Genomic DNA, 15,755 nt, shown 5'->3' with positions numbered 1-15,755 from the left:
GACTGTGAGTTTACTGTAGGTTAGGCGGACCGAGAGAGAGAAAGATGAGTGTGTGACGTGGATGACAGTGAGCCGGACGTACCGTCTGAACTCTCCTTGGTGGCCTTCCTTAGATTTGGTTTCGGACTAGGTGATTTGAGGTGTCCCCATGTGTTTACGAACTATATATTGAAGGATAGCTTTAAAGGCCTAGAAGTATCTGGACCATCCAGTCCAGATATATAGGAGAGAAATGGTGAGCCACATTGAAAATGCCTTAACAAATTTTTTTTCTGTTGTTCTGTACACATGTCACACAAGTCGAAACGTGATAACACAAATGTATGTCGGTTTGGGCAACGATACTCATTGTGATGATGTTTTGGTCGTCAGCTCCCATACAAGTATTTCGTTCAAAATGCATACATTGCAAATAGGGATGTCAATCGGGTTCCGTTTAATTCCGTTCGAACCCACTAATAATCTATCAATTCAAAAAATTGTTTTCTTTTTAGGAAAATGAATTATGGAGCTAGCTCAAACTAACTAAACAGGACTTGCAGACGCTGCTTATTTGCCATTTACATCCCCGATTACAAAAGTATATTTGGTCTTAAGAATGTTGGGTAGTTTTTCTATAGCAATGGTTAAGTTTAAGAATGTCTAGACTCTATCCGCCACAAGATCTCCTGCTTGCCGTGTTAAATTGGTTTCATCTGGTGCAGAATCCCATCCGGGTTTCATCGTTTTTAATTGGTTTTGTCTGTCGCAGAATCCCATCCGGGTTTCGTCAGACCTCCCTCGTCTTCATTGGCCGATTTTAGCATTGGGAGGCGAGGAGACCATGTACTTTTGTGCTCGTCGGAAGTCTTGCTTTAGCTTATTAGGTTTTGGTGTCATTGTGTTGTTCGTCCGGGTAGCAGAGAGAATGACAAAGTGAAACAAGTACCTCTAGCTTCATCCCGTCGAGGTGGCCCTGGTGTCAGCACTGCCATGGGACTGGGTGTTGGTTTCCCCAAACATTTGTGTTAGTCTGGTAACGCAACCGTCGACCCTTCTACCTCAAACCCCTCCTCACCTCTGTTCCACGCCGATGCCGCATCTAGCTTGGTCCAAGCTCACCCCCACACACCTTACAAGCTCAGTGTAATCGCCACCTCCGACTTGGTCCATGCTCGCCTATATTGTCGCGAAGAATCAAACAACTAAGAAATATTGTGGTTTTGCAAAATTTCAGTTAGCCACAGTATAGCAGAGATTAGAAGTTGTTTGATCAAGTACAAAAATCTAGTGAATTTAACTCATGATAGCAAATACTCTCTTATTCCAAATTAATTGAAGTTCTATGTTATCCTGCCTTAAACTTGAGTTTGACAAAACTTATAGAAAAACATGATAAAATTTGCAACATCATATATACTACCGCAGATCCATAACAAGTATCTCAGTTTTGAACTAGATTTGGTTCAAAACTGCGACACTTATTTTGGGTTGGAGCGAGTACACAATACGAGATTATATATTTATGAAGAATCTAATGAAACTAATTTGGTGTTGCATATGTTAATATATTCTTTTATAAACTTGACCAAGTTTGTAAAATATGAAAATATAAACTTTGTATAAACATGGACTCCCTCCGTCTCAAAGATACATCCGTATCTAATTTAAGACAAGAATTTTGGGATAGAGGGAGTAGACATTTGTCGGTGTGGACCGGTTTAGAATGTGTTGGCTTTCCACATCAGGTAAAGCTGGTCCAGAAAAGAGATTTTGAGCACAATGCAAAGGAAGAATGCGGCTTGGTTGCTTGAATTGAGTCCGATCGGAGGGGCCACACACACTCCTACGTGGCCAAGGAAGACCTTTCTTCAAGTCTTTGTTCCGAGACAATTCTCCCAGCCCACCCTGCCATAAGTGATAAGTGGCACGAGGAGCCTGTCTGCGGCGGCGGGCGGGCAACCCACTCACCATCGCCGAACCTTCTCAGCACGAAGCTCACCGGGAAGCCGCCCAAAATCCCCAAGAGCTCACGGCCAGCGCCTCTCCTCCTAGTACAAATCCACCCGCCAAATCCACTCCCCAACCCAATCCATGCAGCAGCAGAGCAGCGGCGATTTAGGGGGTCTTATAAATACGAAGCGCTCTCGCCGGTGCCAAACACAGTCATGGCGGCAGTCGGAGCGGCACCACTGCTCTTCCAACAGCAGGCGCAGGCGGTGGGCGACGGCTGCTACTTCTCTTTCATGTCCTCCTACTTCTCCCACGGGGAAGTCAGCTCGAACGCCTCCAGCCCGGCGTCCAGCTTCTCCGCCGCGCTCGGCGCCACGCCGCCCGCTGCACCGGCGATCGCCGCCGACCCTGCGGCGCAGTTCGACATCTCCGAGTACCTCTTCGACGAGGGCGTGTTCTCGGAGTCGCTCCCGCCCGTCATCTCCGTGCCGACCGTTGGCGTGGCTGCTGCAAGTTCGGCGTCCGCGGTGACTGCGAGGAGCGCCGAGTCGGTGGAGCGGCCGCGGACGGAGCGCATCGCGTTCCGGACTCGGTCGGAGATCGAGATCCTCGACGACGGCTACAAGTGGCGCAAGTACGGCAAGAAGTCCGTCAAGAACAGCCCCAACCCAAGAAACTACTACCGGTGCTCGACGGAAGGGTGCAGCGTGAAGAAGCGGGTGGAGCGGGACCGGGACGACCAGGCGTACGTGGTGACCACGTACGAGGGCACGCACAGCCACGTGAGCCCCAGCACCGTCTACTACGCCAGCCAGGACGCCGCCTCCGGCCGCTTCTTCGTCGCCGGCACGCACCCGCCGCCAGGCTCACTCAACTAGCTCGTGCTTCGCAAACCCCGCATCAATGGTGTACGCCGCCCCAAGCTCGAGGACGACAACCGGACAGGAGTTTGGCCAAGCACATACTAATATTCTTCTGCATGTGCTGCCCGGACGGTCGACATCGTTCATCCCAACTGAAAAAGCCGGAGCCATGTGGAACATGATTGAGAAAACAAATGGTCCTCGTTGTGGAAGAAGATGCTCCGTGTATTGAGGATAGAAAATGATCTTCCATGAGGACTTCGAAACGTAAAAGGATCGAGGATAGAAAATGATCTTCCATGAGGAAGATCAGATGCTCCACTATACTAACAATGTAAAAACAATGTCAGCTGGATGGCCTATGAAGGGGAACATGATTCATATGATGGCAAATGATATTTGATCGGGAAAAAAATATCACTGTACTAAGTAAACGTCCGTCTCTAAGAAAGCCATATGCAGGATAATAGCATCTACATCCGTGATGGGCAAATCCGGCCTATCAAACACCTGCGGACACGATCAGGCGTAACCGTGGATAATGACCGGTTACGCCTCAAATGAGCTACTCTGCATCCGAGTCTCTCATATTTCAACCCCTAGATCCATGCAATATGTACTACATACTACATACTATCCTAGCTAGCTTCGTCGTTGGAGATGACCACGACGTCCGTGTCGGGCGCCAGGTGGATGGGGCTCCGGCTTCTCCTCCTCCTCCTGCTCGACCTCATCCATGTAGGCGAACATCTCCTCCTCCACGGCGTGCTGAACCTCCATCTCCTGCCGGTGACGACATCTCGTCTCTGGATCCAACTCCAAGCGCAGGGAATCGAGGATGGCTTGCTGATCCACCTGCAGATCCGCGTCCCCAGCGTCCCCCGCATCCTCCTCTGGCACCTCCTCCTCCTCCTCCAACTCCTCCCACGGATCCATTACATCCGGAGGTAGCCCCGCTGCGACCCGAACTTCGCGCCTTGCCCGGATCTGCTCAAGGAGCTGCAGCCAACGCTTCGGCGTTAGAAATGGGTAGCCGCTTATCCGGTGGCGTGGGGGCATGACTACTAGTGGTGGCGGCAGAGGTGGACGGGCGGAGAAAATTGTCGAGGGATAGGGTTTCGGTGCCGGCGATCGGCTTAAATAGCCGGGCTAGGCATTATGCGGCCCGCCGGAGTGGCGCCACGCGGCGACATCGGTTCGAGCTTTGGACTACCAGGTTTCTGGGCGATTCCACGTGGGACCCCGACGTCGGTCCGACGTGGCGGACGCGCTCGGGCGCCCCATATCCACCCCATATTTGGGCTGTGTATGAGGGGTGGTAGTCAGAGTACGTGGCCAAGGAAGACCTTTCTTCAAGTCTTTGTTCCTAAGTGGCACGCGCGCGCGCGCACGAGCTTGTCTGCGGCGGCGGGCGGGCAACCCACTCACCATCGCCGAACCTTCTCAGCACGAAGCTCACCGGGAAGCCGCCCGAAATCCCCAGGAGCTCACGGCCAGCGCCTCTCCTCCTAGTACAAATCCACCCGCCAAATCCACCCCCCAACCCAATCCATGCAGCAGCAGCAGCGCACCGGCGGTTTAGGGGGTCTTATAAATACGAAGCGCTCTCGCCGGTGTCAAACTCGGTCATGGCGGCAGTCGGAGCGGCACCACTGCTCTACCAACAGCAGGCGCAGGCGGCGGGCGACGGCTGCTACTTCTCTTCCATGTCCTCCCACTTCTCCCACGGGGGGATCAGCTCCACCTCCTCCAGCCCGGCCTCCAGCTTCTCCGCGGCGCTCGGCGCCACGCCGCCCGCTGCACCGGCGATCGCGGCGGACCCCGCGGCGCAGTTCGACATCTCCGAGTACCTTTACGACGAGGGCACGTTCGCCGCGCCGCTCCCGCCCGTCGTCTCCGTGCCGGCCGTTGGCGCGGCTGCTGCAAGTTCGGCGTCCGCGGTGACTGCGAGGAGCGCCGAGTCGGCGGAGCGGCCGCGGACGGAGCGCATCGCGTTCCGGACTCGGTCGGAGGTCGAGATCCTGGACGACGGCTACAAGTGGCGCAAGTACGGCAAGAAGGCCGTCAAGAACAGCCCCAACCCAAGGAACTACTACCGGTGCTCGACGGAAGGGTGCAGCGTGAAGAAGCGGGTGGAGCGGGACCGGGACGACCCGGCGTACGTGGTGACCACGTACGAGGGCACGCACAGCCACGTCAGCCCCAGCACCGTCTACTACGCCAGCCAGGACGCCGCCTCCGGCCGCTTCTTCGTCGCCGGCACGCACCCGCCGCCAGGCTCACTCAACTGAGTAGCACCCACCGCCAACGACGGGGCACGTCGAGATCGGCACGGGGCTTCCATCTTGGTCAAGCTAGACAGCTAGGTGCAGGTGCAGCCACTAGTTCGTAGCTAGACTAGTGGATCATCAGGTTCGGTTTCTCGAGGCGTGGGGCTTTTTTTGGGATCGATCTATCCATATAGCTCGACCTTTTCTTCTCTCCCCGTCTTGTACCAGTGTTGTGGACATCAGTGTGCAGTGTGGGCTCGATCACGAGAGCCCTCCCGACGAATGTAAGACACACTCCACTACACTGCTAGTGCTACCTACTTAACCGTGCAATAAATATGTACAGAACCATCCGCCTCGGAGAGATCCATCTCTGAATCAAACGCCATCACGGTTGTACGTGCGCAATTTCAACAATCGCCTGGGGCTATATCTGGCCATGGGCCGGGCCTAAAAAAGCCCATGGCAGAAAACTGAGGCCCAGGCCCTACCATCGGGCCTACTTTTCAAGCCCAAGCCCGGTCCATCTCGTAAAAAGGTCTGAAAAGCCCTTAGGGCTTAGGGCCGTGGGCCGGGCCTCTTCCTTAAAATGCCAATATGCCAAGCCCAAGCCCGTTCAGGCCCTGCTGATGGGCTCAAAACTCAGGCCCAAGCCCGGCCCATGGACAAGCCCATCGGGCCTAGGCCCTGGATTTTAGGGCCGGACCTGGGTGGGCCGACAGGGCCGGGCCTAAGATGGCCAGGACTACCTGGGACACCCCGGGAGAATACCTGGTACTCCCGCCCCTAGGATGCTTCCCGTGCTTCAAACTCAGTAGCATATTTTTAAATGGTAAAAAAAAAATCTGACCCCCCCATCCCGATTGACAGTCAATACAACCGTGACTGCCGTGTGCAAATATGCACACGACACCGTAAATGTTTGAACTTCTCTTTGCAAACATCTGATTTTCTTTATATGGGAAATGAATGTGTATTAGTGCATGGTAATAGCGTAATATCAAGCTACGGTCCAAATGGCGGTTCAAATGATGAATAAAATTTGATGTGGATTTCAATCTTCAATGTTTTTTTCTTCTGAATGATATGATGATTACTCTGAGATGCTCTAGCTACTAAGCAATGTATATATAGTCCAGCTTTTGTGAAACTATTTGAAATTTCAAACACAAAATCTTGAGGTCATATCATGGTACCATGCTAAATTTTATATTTTACATCATTTACCTTCTTTAAAAAGTGAAAAATAAAAATGCAAGTAAATGTTAGAATTTTCCCAATCAAATATTTGATATTTGCATACATTTCTTGGATAACATCAACCAAGGTACTTAAGAACTCAAATGTGATATTTCTTCCAAATGTCAGACATTTCTTAATATACATGTATCTCAAAATTGAATTATATATAGTAAATAGCTGGGGATTCATTTAATGACTAACTAATATAAATGAATTTAGCAAAATGCCTAGCTTTGACAATAATAATCTAATGTAGTTTTTTTCCTGTAGAAAAAAATTGTAGCATTTTTGATAAATAATTTTGGAAGGTTTTACACACTGTAGCTTTTGTGAAACTGTTTGTTATTTTAAAACCAAAGTCTTGAGGTCATATCATGGTACCATGCTAGATTTCATATTGTCCTGACACCATTTACCTTAAAAAATGAAAAAAAATGCAAGTAATTGTTTTTAGTTTTCCCAACCAAAATTTTGAATTTTTCATACATTTTTGGGATAACATCTACCAAGGTACTTTAGAACTCAAATGTGATCTCTCTTCCAAAATGGTAGGCATTTCTTAATGTACATGTATCTCAAATTTGAATTATACAATAGTAAATAGCTAGAAATTCATTTGATGGCTAAATAATAGAAATGAATTTAGCAAAATGTGTCATTTTTACAAGAATAATCTAATGTAGTTTGTTCCATGTAGAAAATATTTGTAGCATTTTTATAAATAATTTTGGAAGGTTTTACACATGCTAGCTGAAATTGGCATTTCAAAAAAATGAAATGCAAATTATCAAATAACAAGATGGAAAATGGATGTATATTAGTGCATAGTCGTGTGATATTGCTATACTCCAAATTTCAAGCTTAAATGATGAATAAACTTTGATGTAGAATTTAATCTTCATACATTCGCTTTGAATGATATGTCGCTTATATAGAGATACTGGAGTTACAGAGCAATGCATAGTCCAATTTTGATGTAACTGCTTGAAATTTTGAACACCGCTTCGTGACATAACATCATGGCACCATGCCAAATTTCATATTTTTTTACATCATATCTTTTTCTAAATATTGGAAAACAAAAAATACAAGTAAGGGTTCGAATATTCTGAATTAAATATTGAAGTTTTCCCACATTTTGTAATAACATCTACCTAGGCACTTAGGGCATCTCCAAGGGAGACACTCAAAACACCGGTATATATCAGGCCGAGCACATTTGTTCACTTTGGTAATCCAAAGGGAACCTGTATGAGTCCGCCAAGCTATCCGGACGTCCAAATTCCGGTATTTTGGAGACAAACGTAGGGAGTTTTGCCGGAGTTCGGACATGCAATTGACCAATCACATAAATGGTCCCTCTCTTCTCTCTCTCTCTCTCTCTCTCTCCATTCGCAAATGCATGGTCCCACTCTTCTATCGCTCTCCTCCCAGCGCACAAATATTCCACCACATGCATGGTCCTCGTCTTTTTTTTCTCCTCCCAGCCACATACTTTGCAATTAGCGTTGGATTGTTCTCTCCCGTATCATGTCCGCGGACCATGTCCAGACACAAAAACGGACATATACTGGAGGAATTTGCGGGTTGGCGTTGGAGATGCCCTTAAGAACTTAAACATGTTTTTTTTAAATGTACTATTTTTGTTAATATACTTGTAGTTCAATTTTGAATTGTGTCCAGTAAATACCTATAAAGTCATTGAATGTCTAAATAATAGCAGACAGTTTCAGAAAAATTCCTAACATTGGCAAGAACAATCTAATGTAGCATGTTCCACGTCAAAAAGGGTTAGAGCATTTCTGATAAATACTTTTGGAAGGCGTTACACAGGGAACATAAAATTGGTTTTAAAAAATAGGAATAGTAGTAGTAAATTCAAAAGAAATACATCAATCGGACATGAATGATAGAATATAACAAGTTCCATGTGGGAAAAATCTGAGCACTCCAGAAAAATATCTCTGGAACTTTGTATTAACGTGACAATTAAGAAGGTGTAAATGAAAGAATGTAGTTTGCTCAAAAACATTAATATTTTCCTGTATAGGAGTGAAACTTCAAAAAAAAGTTTTCACATGTAAATGGAAACAATTTGTTCATGGGTAATTTTTTAATGAATATTTAAAAGAAACATTTTTATACGATTTGGTGACCCAAAGTATATAGTGAGGATCGTGCTGTTGTCCAAGATGACATTCTTTCTTTTTTGTGTGTGTGAGTGAAAGTTTGTATTACTCAACCATCAAGATTACAATCAGCAAGAGACAGCTCAACCGCATTAGAGGGTCCCGGTCCTAACCAAGTCATGGTCCTACCCTCGGTACGAACAAAAAGATGACAATCGTTTGTGTTACTAAAGATCTGGAATGCATAAATATACTCGCTAGAAACTCTGAAATGACATAAAGATACCCGCAAGGAAAGAAATGGCATAAAGATATTTTTTTCGCAAAAAATAATAAAAAAACCAAGCTAGAAAGGGCATGATGGTTAGAATGCACCCAACTGACCTGAGCAGATGCGGCAACGTTCCCAGCTAGCCGCTCACTGCACACTGACCCACGCCGCTGCAAGGTGATCGAGCCGCAATCCAAACAAAACGTCCGATGGAGGGTAGGTGGCTAGCCACCACCCAGAAGATCCAAAGATGACGCCTTTTCCCGTGACCAGGTGTCCCGGGCGGCACCTACGTGCACCGTATATCGAACATACTCCAGTAATATTTTGGAGGACGCACGGCCGTCTCTTTCGATCGTCTCCAATAAAGAATAACTGAATGAATGGCATTACGGCACGAGGCCACGTCAGAGTAAGATGGTGCAATCTGCAGAACACCGTCAGATTCCCAGCAGCTTCCTCGGCGATCTTTTACAGTTTTGTTCGCGGGATCGCCGTCGATGCCCGTCGCCGTTACCACTGTGCCGAACGAGTTCTTTTCTCTTTTTTAACCTTAGCGAACGATTTGCGGCCCGGCCCGAATCTTTCTATGTTTGGCCTTAGCGATCACACAGGCAGCTCGCTGACCTTTGTTTTTATCATCCCTGCCAGTGGCCTGATTGGGTTCGCTTTCGCCGTTCCATTTACTAGTACTTGAAAAAAGATGAACCTGTTCCCCTAAAAGAAAAGTGGTCGTGTGTGTGGCCTCCGGACAGCCTCCGGGGTGATCGAGATGCCGATGGCACCGGTCGGTGCGTGGCGGCGGACACATGCATGCATGCGCATTTTACCAGCGTGCCGATGCGGCCGGGATCGTGCGTCGACGTCGACCGGGGTGCGTGCTGATTGGCGCACACCTTGCCGTTTCACCCTTCAGACGCAACCCAGCTGGCTAAACTGGTGATAGCAACACAAGTGGTACACCACCAATTGGCAGTACGATACCACTACCAACCATCCCACTCTTAAATTTGCTGATCTCAAAGCCTCCATGTACCGAGTCCAGGAATAATAACATAGAAATTTCCGTCATTTTCCACATATGTATATATGTCTTTTCCACTGTCACAAATAAGATACTCCCTCTGTTAAATTGTGATCCAAATTCTATCGTATTGGATTAGACGTAGTACATACGATGTGAGCCTTTGCGTTGGTACCGACGCGTACGAGTACAACTTGTTTACTTGTCCGTCAAGGACTCTCATGTATTGCCCTCTTATATACCTCATGTAGTCGCACCCAAAGACGGTCTGTCGTCCCGTGCTTGTAATACTCCTCCTCATAGTGATTGCGCCTTCATGCGTCCGTGGTTTTCTTCGGCAAGAGTTTTCACGTAAAAATCCGTGTGCTCTCGTGTCTTGTTTATTGTCGTTATTATCTAACAAATGGTATACAGAGCCAAGTTTACAAATACAAGATTTGAGATCGAGAGGATTAGGGTTTCGCGCCGTCGCCGCGTTGTGCAATCCGCCGAGTCCGACAGGAACGGCTCATCATCCGTGTCCAGATCAGTTCGGAGACTGATTTCCTCTTCGACGAGATCGAGACGAATCCCGCTGGACCGAGCTGTGTTCTGTGATTTATTCTGGCCGCCTCTACTCCCAACTCTCAAGGCAACAGAAGCAAAATCGCAGCATCACACGTCAAATCCACCGAGCCGTGGTTGCTGCACGTACAAGCTTAAGTCCCGAGGCTACCTGATCATTAGTACTACTGCTAGTTCAGATTTTTTTGTTCTCTGTCCGTTGCTACGTCCAGCCAACTACTATTAGGTGCTATTTACTCTGTTTTGTTTGCTCCGCATATTAATTCTGTTAAGAATTATTCTATTTCGACTTGTACTACTTTGTGCACAGTTTATCGACTTATGGTATCCATGAAGTACGATTTTCCGCCGCTGGACCGTGACACAAGGTTTACCCTATGGCAAGTCAAGATGCGGGTGTTGTTGTCACAGACCAACTATGATGAAGCACTATATAGTTTTGGGAAGAACCGAACTGAGGACTGGACTGATGAGGAGAAAAGAATTGACCGTAAGGCTTTGTCAAAAATTCAACTCCATTTGCATAATAATATTTTGCAGGAAGATTTGAGCGAGAAAACTGCCGCCGCTATATGGTTAAAGCTGGAAGGGATTTACATGGCTAAAGATCTTACCAGCAAGCTGCATCTGAAACAAAAATTATTCCTGCACAGGTTACCCGAGGGAGGCAATGTTTTGAATCATATTTCTGAATTTAAAGAGATCATATCTGATCTAGCTGCAATGGAGGTTAAGTATGAAGAGGAAGATACTGCTTTAATGTTACTTTGTTCACTGCCACATTCTTATACCACTTTTAGAGACACCATATTATATAGTCGTGATACTCTCACGCTTAATGAAGTTTATGAAGCTTTGAACTCTAAGGAGAAGATGAAATTAATTGTGCCTCATGATGGTTCGAGTTCATCCCAAGCTGAGGAATTATCTGTTCGTGGCAGGACAAAGGAGAAGAACTTCAATAATGGAAACAGAGGCAAAAGTAAAAACGGCTACAGAGGCCGGTCGCAATCCAGAGACAAGAAATATTGCAAATATTGCAAGAGAGACGGGCATGACATCCCAGAGTGTTTCAAGTTGCAGAATAAGGAAAAGAGGAAAGGTAACAAACAAGGTGAAAATTCTGCTAACATTGCTCGTGATGATAGTTCCGATGATGCTCTTGTCGTTATTGCTGGATGTGCTGAGACTAATGATGAGTGGGTACTTCACACCGCATGCACTTTTCATATGTGTCCACATAGAGATTGGTTTAATACTTTTGATTCCACTATTGCTGTTGGTTCCGTTTTGTATTTTGATAATTCACCATGCAAGATTGAAGGCATAGGTTCTATTCGAATCAAGATGTTTGATGGCATAATCAGAACTTTGACAGATGTTCGGTATATTCCGAAGGTGAAGAGAAATCTTATCTCTGTTAGTGCCCTTGATGCAAAGGGGTACAAGTATTCAGGTGGAGATAGTGTTTTGAAGGTCACCAAAGGCTCTCTTGTTGTGATGGAAGGTGACTTAAGTTCGATCCATGGTCTTTATTACCTTCGAGGTTCTACCGTTTCAGGTAACGCTACTCTAGTTATTTCAAAGAATTCTGATTGTGATGTTGCTAATCTTTGGCATATGCGTCTTGGACATATGAGTGAACTTGGTTTAGCAGAGTTAAATAAGAGAGGTCTTCTTGATGGATATGAACCTGGTAAATTGAAATTTTGTGAGCATTGTATCTTCGGCAAACACAAGAGGGTGAAGTTCAACACTTCGACTCATACAACTGAAGGTATTCTTGATTATGTTCATTCTGATTTGTGGGGACCATCTCGCAGAAAGTTAGTAGGTGGTGCTAGTTATATGCTGACTATTATTGATGATTATTCGAGAAAAGTTTGGCCATATTTCTTGAAGCATAAATATGAAGCATTCTCGGCATTTAAGGAGTGGAAGATTATGATTGAAAAACAAACTGAAAAGAAGGTAAAAATACTTCGCACTGATAATGGTATGGAATTCTGTTCTAAGCAATTTAAGAATTATTGCAAGTCTGAAGGCATTGTAAGACACTACACCGTTCCTTATACTCCTCAACAAAACGGTGTTGCTGAGCGTATAAACATGACCATTATTTCCAGAGCCTGTTGCATGTTGTCCAATGCAGGTTTGCATAGGCGTTTTTGGGTTGAGGCCGCTTCCACTACTTGTTATCTGATTAATCGCTCACCATCTATTGCTCTTAATAAGAAAACTCCAATTGATGTATGGTCTGGTTCACCTGCTGATTATTCACAGTTGAGAGTTTTTGGTTGCACTGCTTATGCTCATGTTGATAATGGAAAATTGGAGCCTAGGGCTGTTAAGTGCATCTTTCTTGGTTATAAGTCTGGTGTTAAAGGTTTTAAATTATGGAATCCTGAAACCCAGAAGTTTGTTATTAGCAGAAATGTTATCTTTAATGAATCTGCTATGTTACATGATGTTTCATCTACTAATGTTCCCGTTGAGAGTGAACAACAGCCTATTGTTCAAGAGCCTACTGTTCAGGTGGAGCATGTTATTGATTCAGGTGATACATCGGGTAATGAAATTGTTGATGCACATGGTGAACCCGTTGTTAATGATGATCATGTCACTCCCACTCGAAATCAGCCTATTGTTCCGCCCAGTTGGAATCTTGCACGTGACAGAGTTAGGCGGGGTATTAATAAACCTGACAGGTTAATTGAAGAGTGCAATATTGTTTCTTTTGCTTTATCTATTGCAGAAGAAACTGAAGGTAATGCTGAGCCTTCTTCATATTCCGATGCTATTATTTCTGGTGATAGTAATAAGTGGATGACCGCTATGCATGATGAGATGGAATCACTTGAAAATAATGGCACTTGGGATTTAGTAAAATTACCTAGAGAGAAGAAACATATTCGTTGCAAGTGGGTTTTCAAGAAGAAAGAAGGTGTTTCTCCTAACGATGAGACAAGATATAAAGCAAGGTTAGTTGCAAAAGGTTATAGCCAGATTACAAGTATTGACTATAACGAAGTCTTTTCTCCTGTTGTGAAGCATAGCTCTATTCACACATTACTTAGTATTGTTGCCATGAATGATTTTGAGCTTGAACAATTGGATGTTAAAACTACATTCTTACATGGAGAATTAGAAGAGGATATTTATATGGAACAACCTGAAGGTTTTGTTATTCCTGGAAAAGAAAAGCTTGTCTGTAAGTTGAAGAAATCTCTTTATGGATTGAAGCAATCCCCTAGATAGTGGTACATGAGATTTGACACGTTTATGCTCTCTCAAGGTTTCAAAAGGTCTAATTATGATAGTTGTGTTTATTTCAAAACTGTCAAAGGTTCCAACTATTTATTTGCTCCTTTATGTTGATGATATGCTAATTGCTGCAAAGGGTATGTCAGATATTGATGAACTAAAGAAGCAATTGAGTAATGAATTTGAGATGAAGGATTTGGGTGCAGCAAAGAAAATACTTGGCATGAAAATATCCAGAGATAGACCGTTTGGAAAAGTATATCTAAGTGAGAAGGGATATATTGATAAAGTTCTTCGTTGTTTTAATATGCATAATGCCAAGCCAGTAAGTACTCCATTAGCTGCACACTTCAAATTATCATCAGCCTTATGTCCTAAGTCAGATGCGGATATTGAGTACATGTCTAGAGTTCCCTATTCCAGTGCAGTTGGTTCACTTATGTATGCCATGGTTTGTTCTCGTCCGGATTTATCATATGCATTGAGTGTTGTCTGTAGATACATGGCTAATCCTGGAAAAGAGCATTGGAGAGCAGTTCAGTGGATTTTCAGATAACTGCGTGGTAATTCTAATGCTTATTTACGGTTTGGGAAAACTAGAGATGGACTTGTTGGTTTTGTTGATTCTGATTTTGCTGGTGATTTGGATAAGAGAAGATCACTCACAGGTTATGTTTTCACCATTGGTGGTTGTGCTATGAGTTGGAGAGCAACTTTGCAGTCTATTGTGGCTTGTTCCACTACCGATGCCGAGTATATGGCTATTTCTGAGGCATGCAAAGAAGTTATCTGGTTGAAAGGTTTGTATTCTGAGCTTTGTGTAGATTCATATTGCCCTACCGTATTAAGTGACAGTCAAAGTGCTATATATCTTACAAAGAATCCAATGTATCATGAGAGAACAAAGCACATTGATGTCAGATTTCATTATATTCGAGATGTTGTTGCTGAAGGCGATTAAAGGTATGCAAGATAAGTACTCATGATAATTCTGCTGATATGATGACAAAGCCAGTTCCGACCAATAAGTTTGAGCTTTGCTCAGGCTTAGTTGCACTAGTAGAAAAAGGGTCAAATGTGAAGCACATTAGTGCTGGTTTGAATTTGAGCTGGCACTAATGTGTCCATTAGTGCCGGTTCCAACGACTAGGCGGGCGGACATCATTAGTACCGGTTCGTGGGCAACCTTTAGTATCGCTTCATGCCACGAACCGGTACTAATGAGGCCGTGTCAGGCTGGGCCCCCCACGAAGACCTTTAGTACCGGTTCATGGCATGAACCGCTACTATAGTTTCTTAGTAAGCTGATTTTTAGTCCCACCTCACCAAGAGAGAGGCAGTATGAGCGGTTTATAAGCCGTGAGTGCAGAGACGATGAAGAAGAGGCGCAATGCTCACCTGCATGTTGCTTAGCTTCAAGCCTTTCGGAATAGCATAGATTGCATGAAGCTATGTGCAGTGCAGTCTACACTATTCCGAAAGGCTTGAAGCTAATTAACCAACATTGCACCTCTTTTTATTTTTAATAACTTATTTGAACTTCGGACTTCTTGTGTTCAGTATGCAGCATTCAAAGCGACGTCATCAATTTCCAACATGTTCTCACATCATTTGCTGTTTTTCAGTCATTTACCGATTTGTTTAGAGAGCTAAATGACCGTGAAATTAAAAATTACTACAAAATAAACTCTGAAAATGTTGAAATTTGGCATGGTATCATCATTTCACCCGCATAGCATGTGCAAAAGAGTAGAGAGGGTCACGGCAAAAACTGGACGCACTTCGTGTACAAACTGGACAATCTCTTTCGGAGTATCAGGGTTTCGGACGAGAACTCATCTGTTACACGGGCACTTCAATGTTTTTTAAACTTATTTGAACTCCGGACTTATTTTGCGTTCGGTATGCAACATTCAAAGCGACGTCATCAATTTCCAACATGTTCCGACATCATTTGCTGTTTTTCAGTCATTTACTGATTTGTTTAGAGAGCTAAATGAGCGTGAAATTGAAAATCACTACAAAATGAACTCTGAAAATATTGAAATTTGGCATGGTATCATCATTTCACCCGCATAGCATGTGCAAAAGAGTAGAGAGGGTCACGGCAAAAACTGGATACACTTCGTGTACAAACTGGACAATCTCTTTCGGAGTATCAAGGTTTCGGACGAGAACTCATCTGTTACACGAGCA

At 44.9% G+C, this 15,755-nt stretch overlaps 2 protein-coding genes across 2 annotated transcripts; both read left to right on the top strand.

Moving 5' to 3' along the window:
* Positions 1–1,927: 1,927 nt before the first annotated feature.
* Positions 1,928–2,947, top strand: LOC119288582 (probable WRKY transcription factor 50). Its single transcript, XM_037568179.1, has one exon. The coding sequence runs from the start codon at positions 2,148–2,150 to the stop codon at positions 2,808–2,810; it is 663 nt and encodes a 220-aa protein (XP_037424076.1). The 5' UTR covers positions 1,928–2,147; the 3' UTR covers positions 2,811–2,947.
* A 1,262-nt stretch (positions 2,948–4,209) lies between these two features.
* LOC119288594 (probable WRKY transcription factor 75) lies at positions 4,210–5,482 on the top strand. The gene has a single exon (XM_037568189.1). The coding sequence runs from the start codon at positions 4,424–4,426 to the stop codon at positions 5,084–5,086; it is 663 nt and encodes a 220-aa protein (XP_037424086.1). The 5' UTR covers positions 4,210–4,423; the 3' UTR covers positions 5,087–5,482.
* The last annotated feature ends 10,273 nt before the right edge of the window (positions 5,483–15,755 follow it).

Source organism: Triticum dicoccoides, chromosome 1A, assembly GCF_002162155.2.
Source record: "Triticum dicoccoides isolate Atlit2015 ecotype Zavitan chromosome 1A, WEW_v2.0, whole genome shotgun sequence".
Taxonomy (NCBI): Eukaryota; Viridiplantae; Streptophyta; class Magnoliopsida; order Poales; family Poaceae; genus Triticum; species Triticum dicoccoides.
Note: the sequence above shows the minus strand (reverse complement) of the source record. Positions and strands in the feature narration are given on the sequence as shown.

Bases quoted from the DNA above. Each gene is read 5' to 3' on its own strand.
- LOC119288582 (XM_037568179.1), top strand. From the start codon at position 2,148: ATGGCGGCAGTCGGAGCGGCACCACTGCTCTTCCAACAGCAGGCGCAG.
- LOC119288594 (XM_037568189.1), top strand. From the start codon at position 4,424: ATGGCGGCAGTCGGAGCGGCACCACTGCTCTACCAACAGCAGGCGCAG.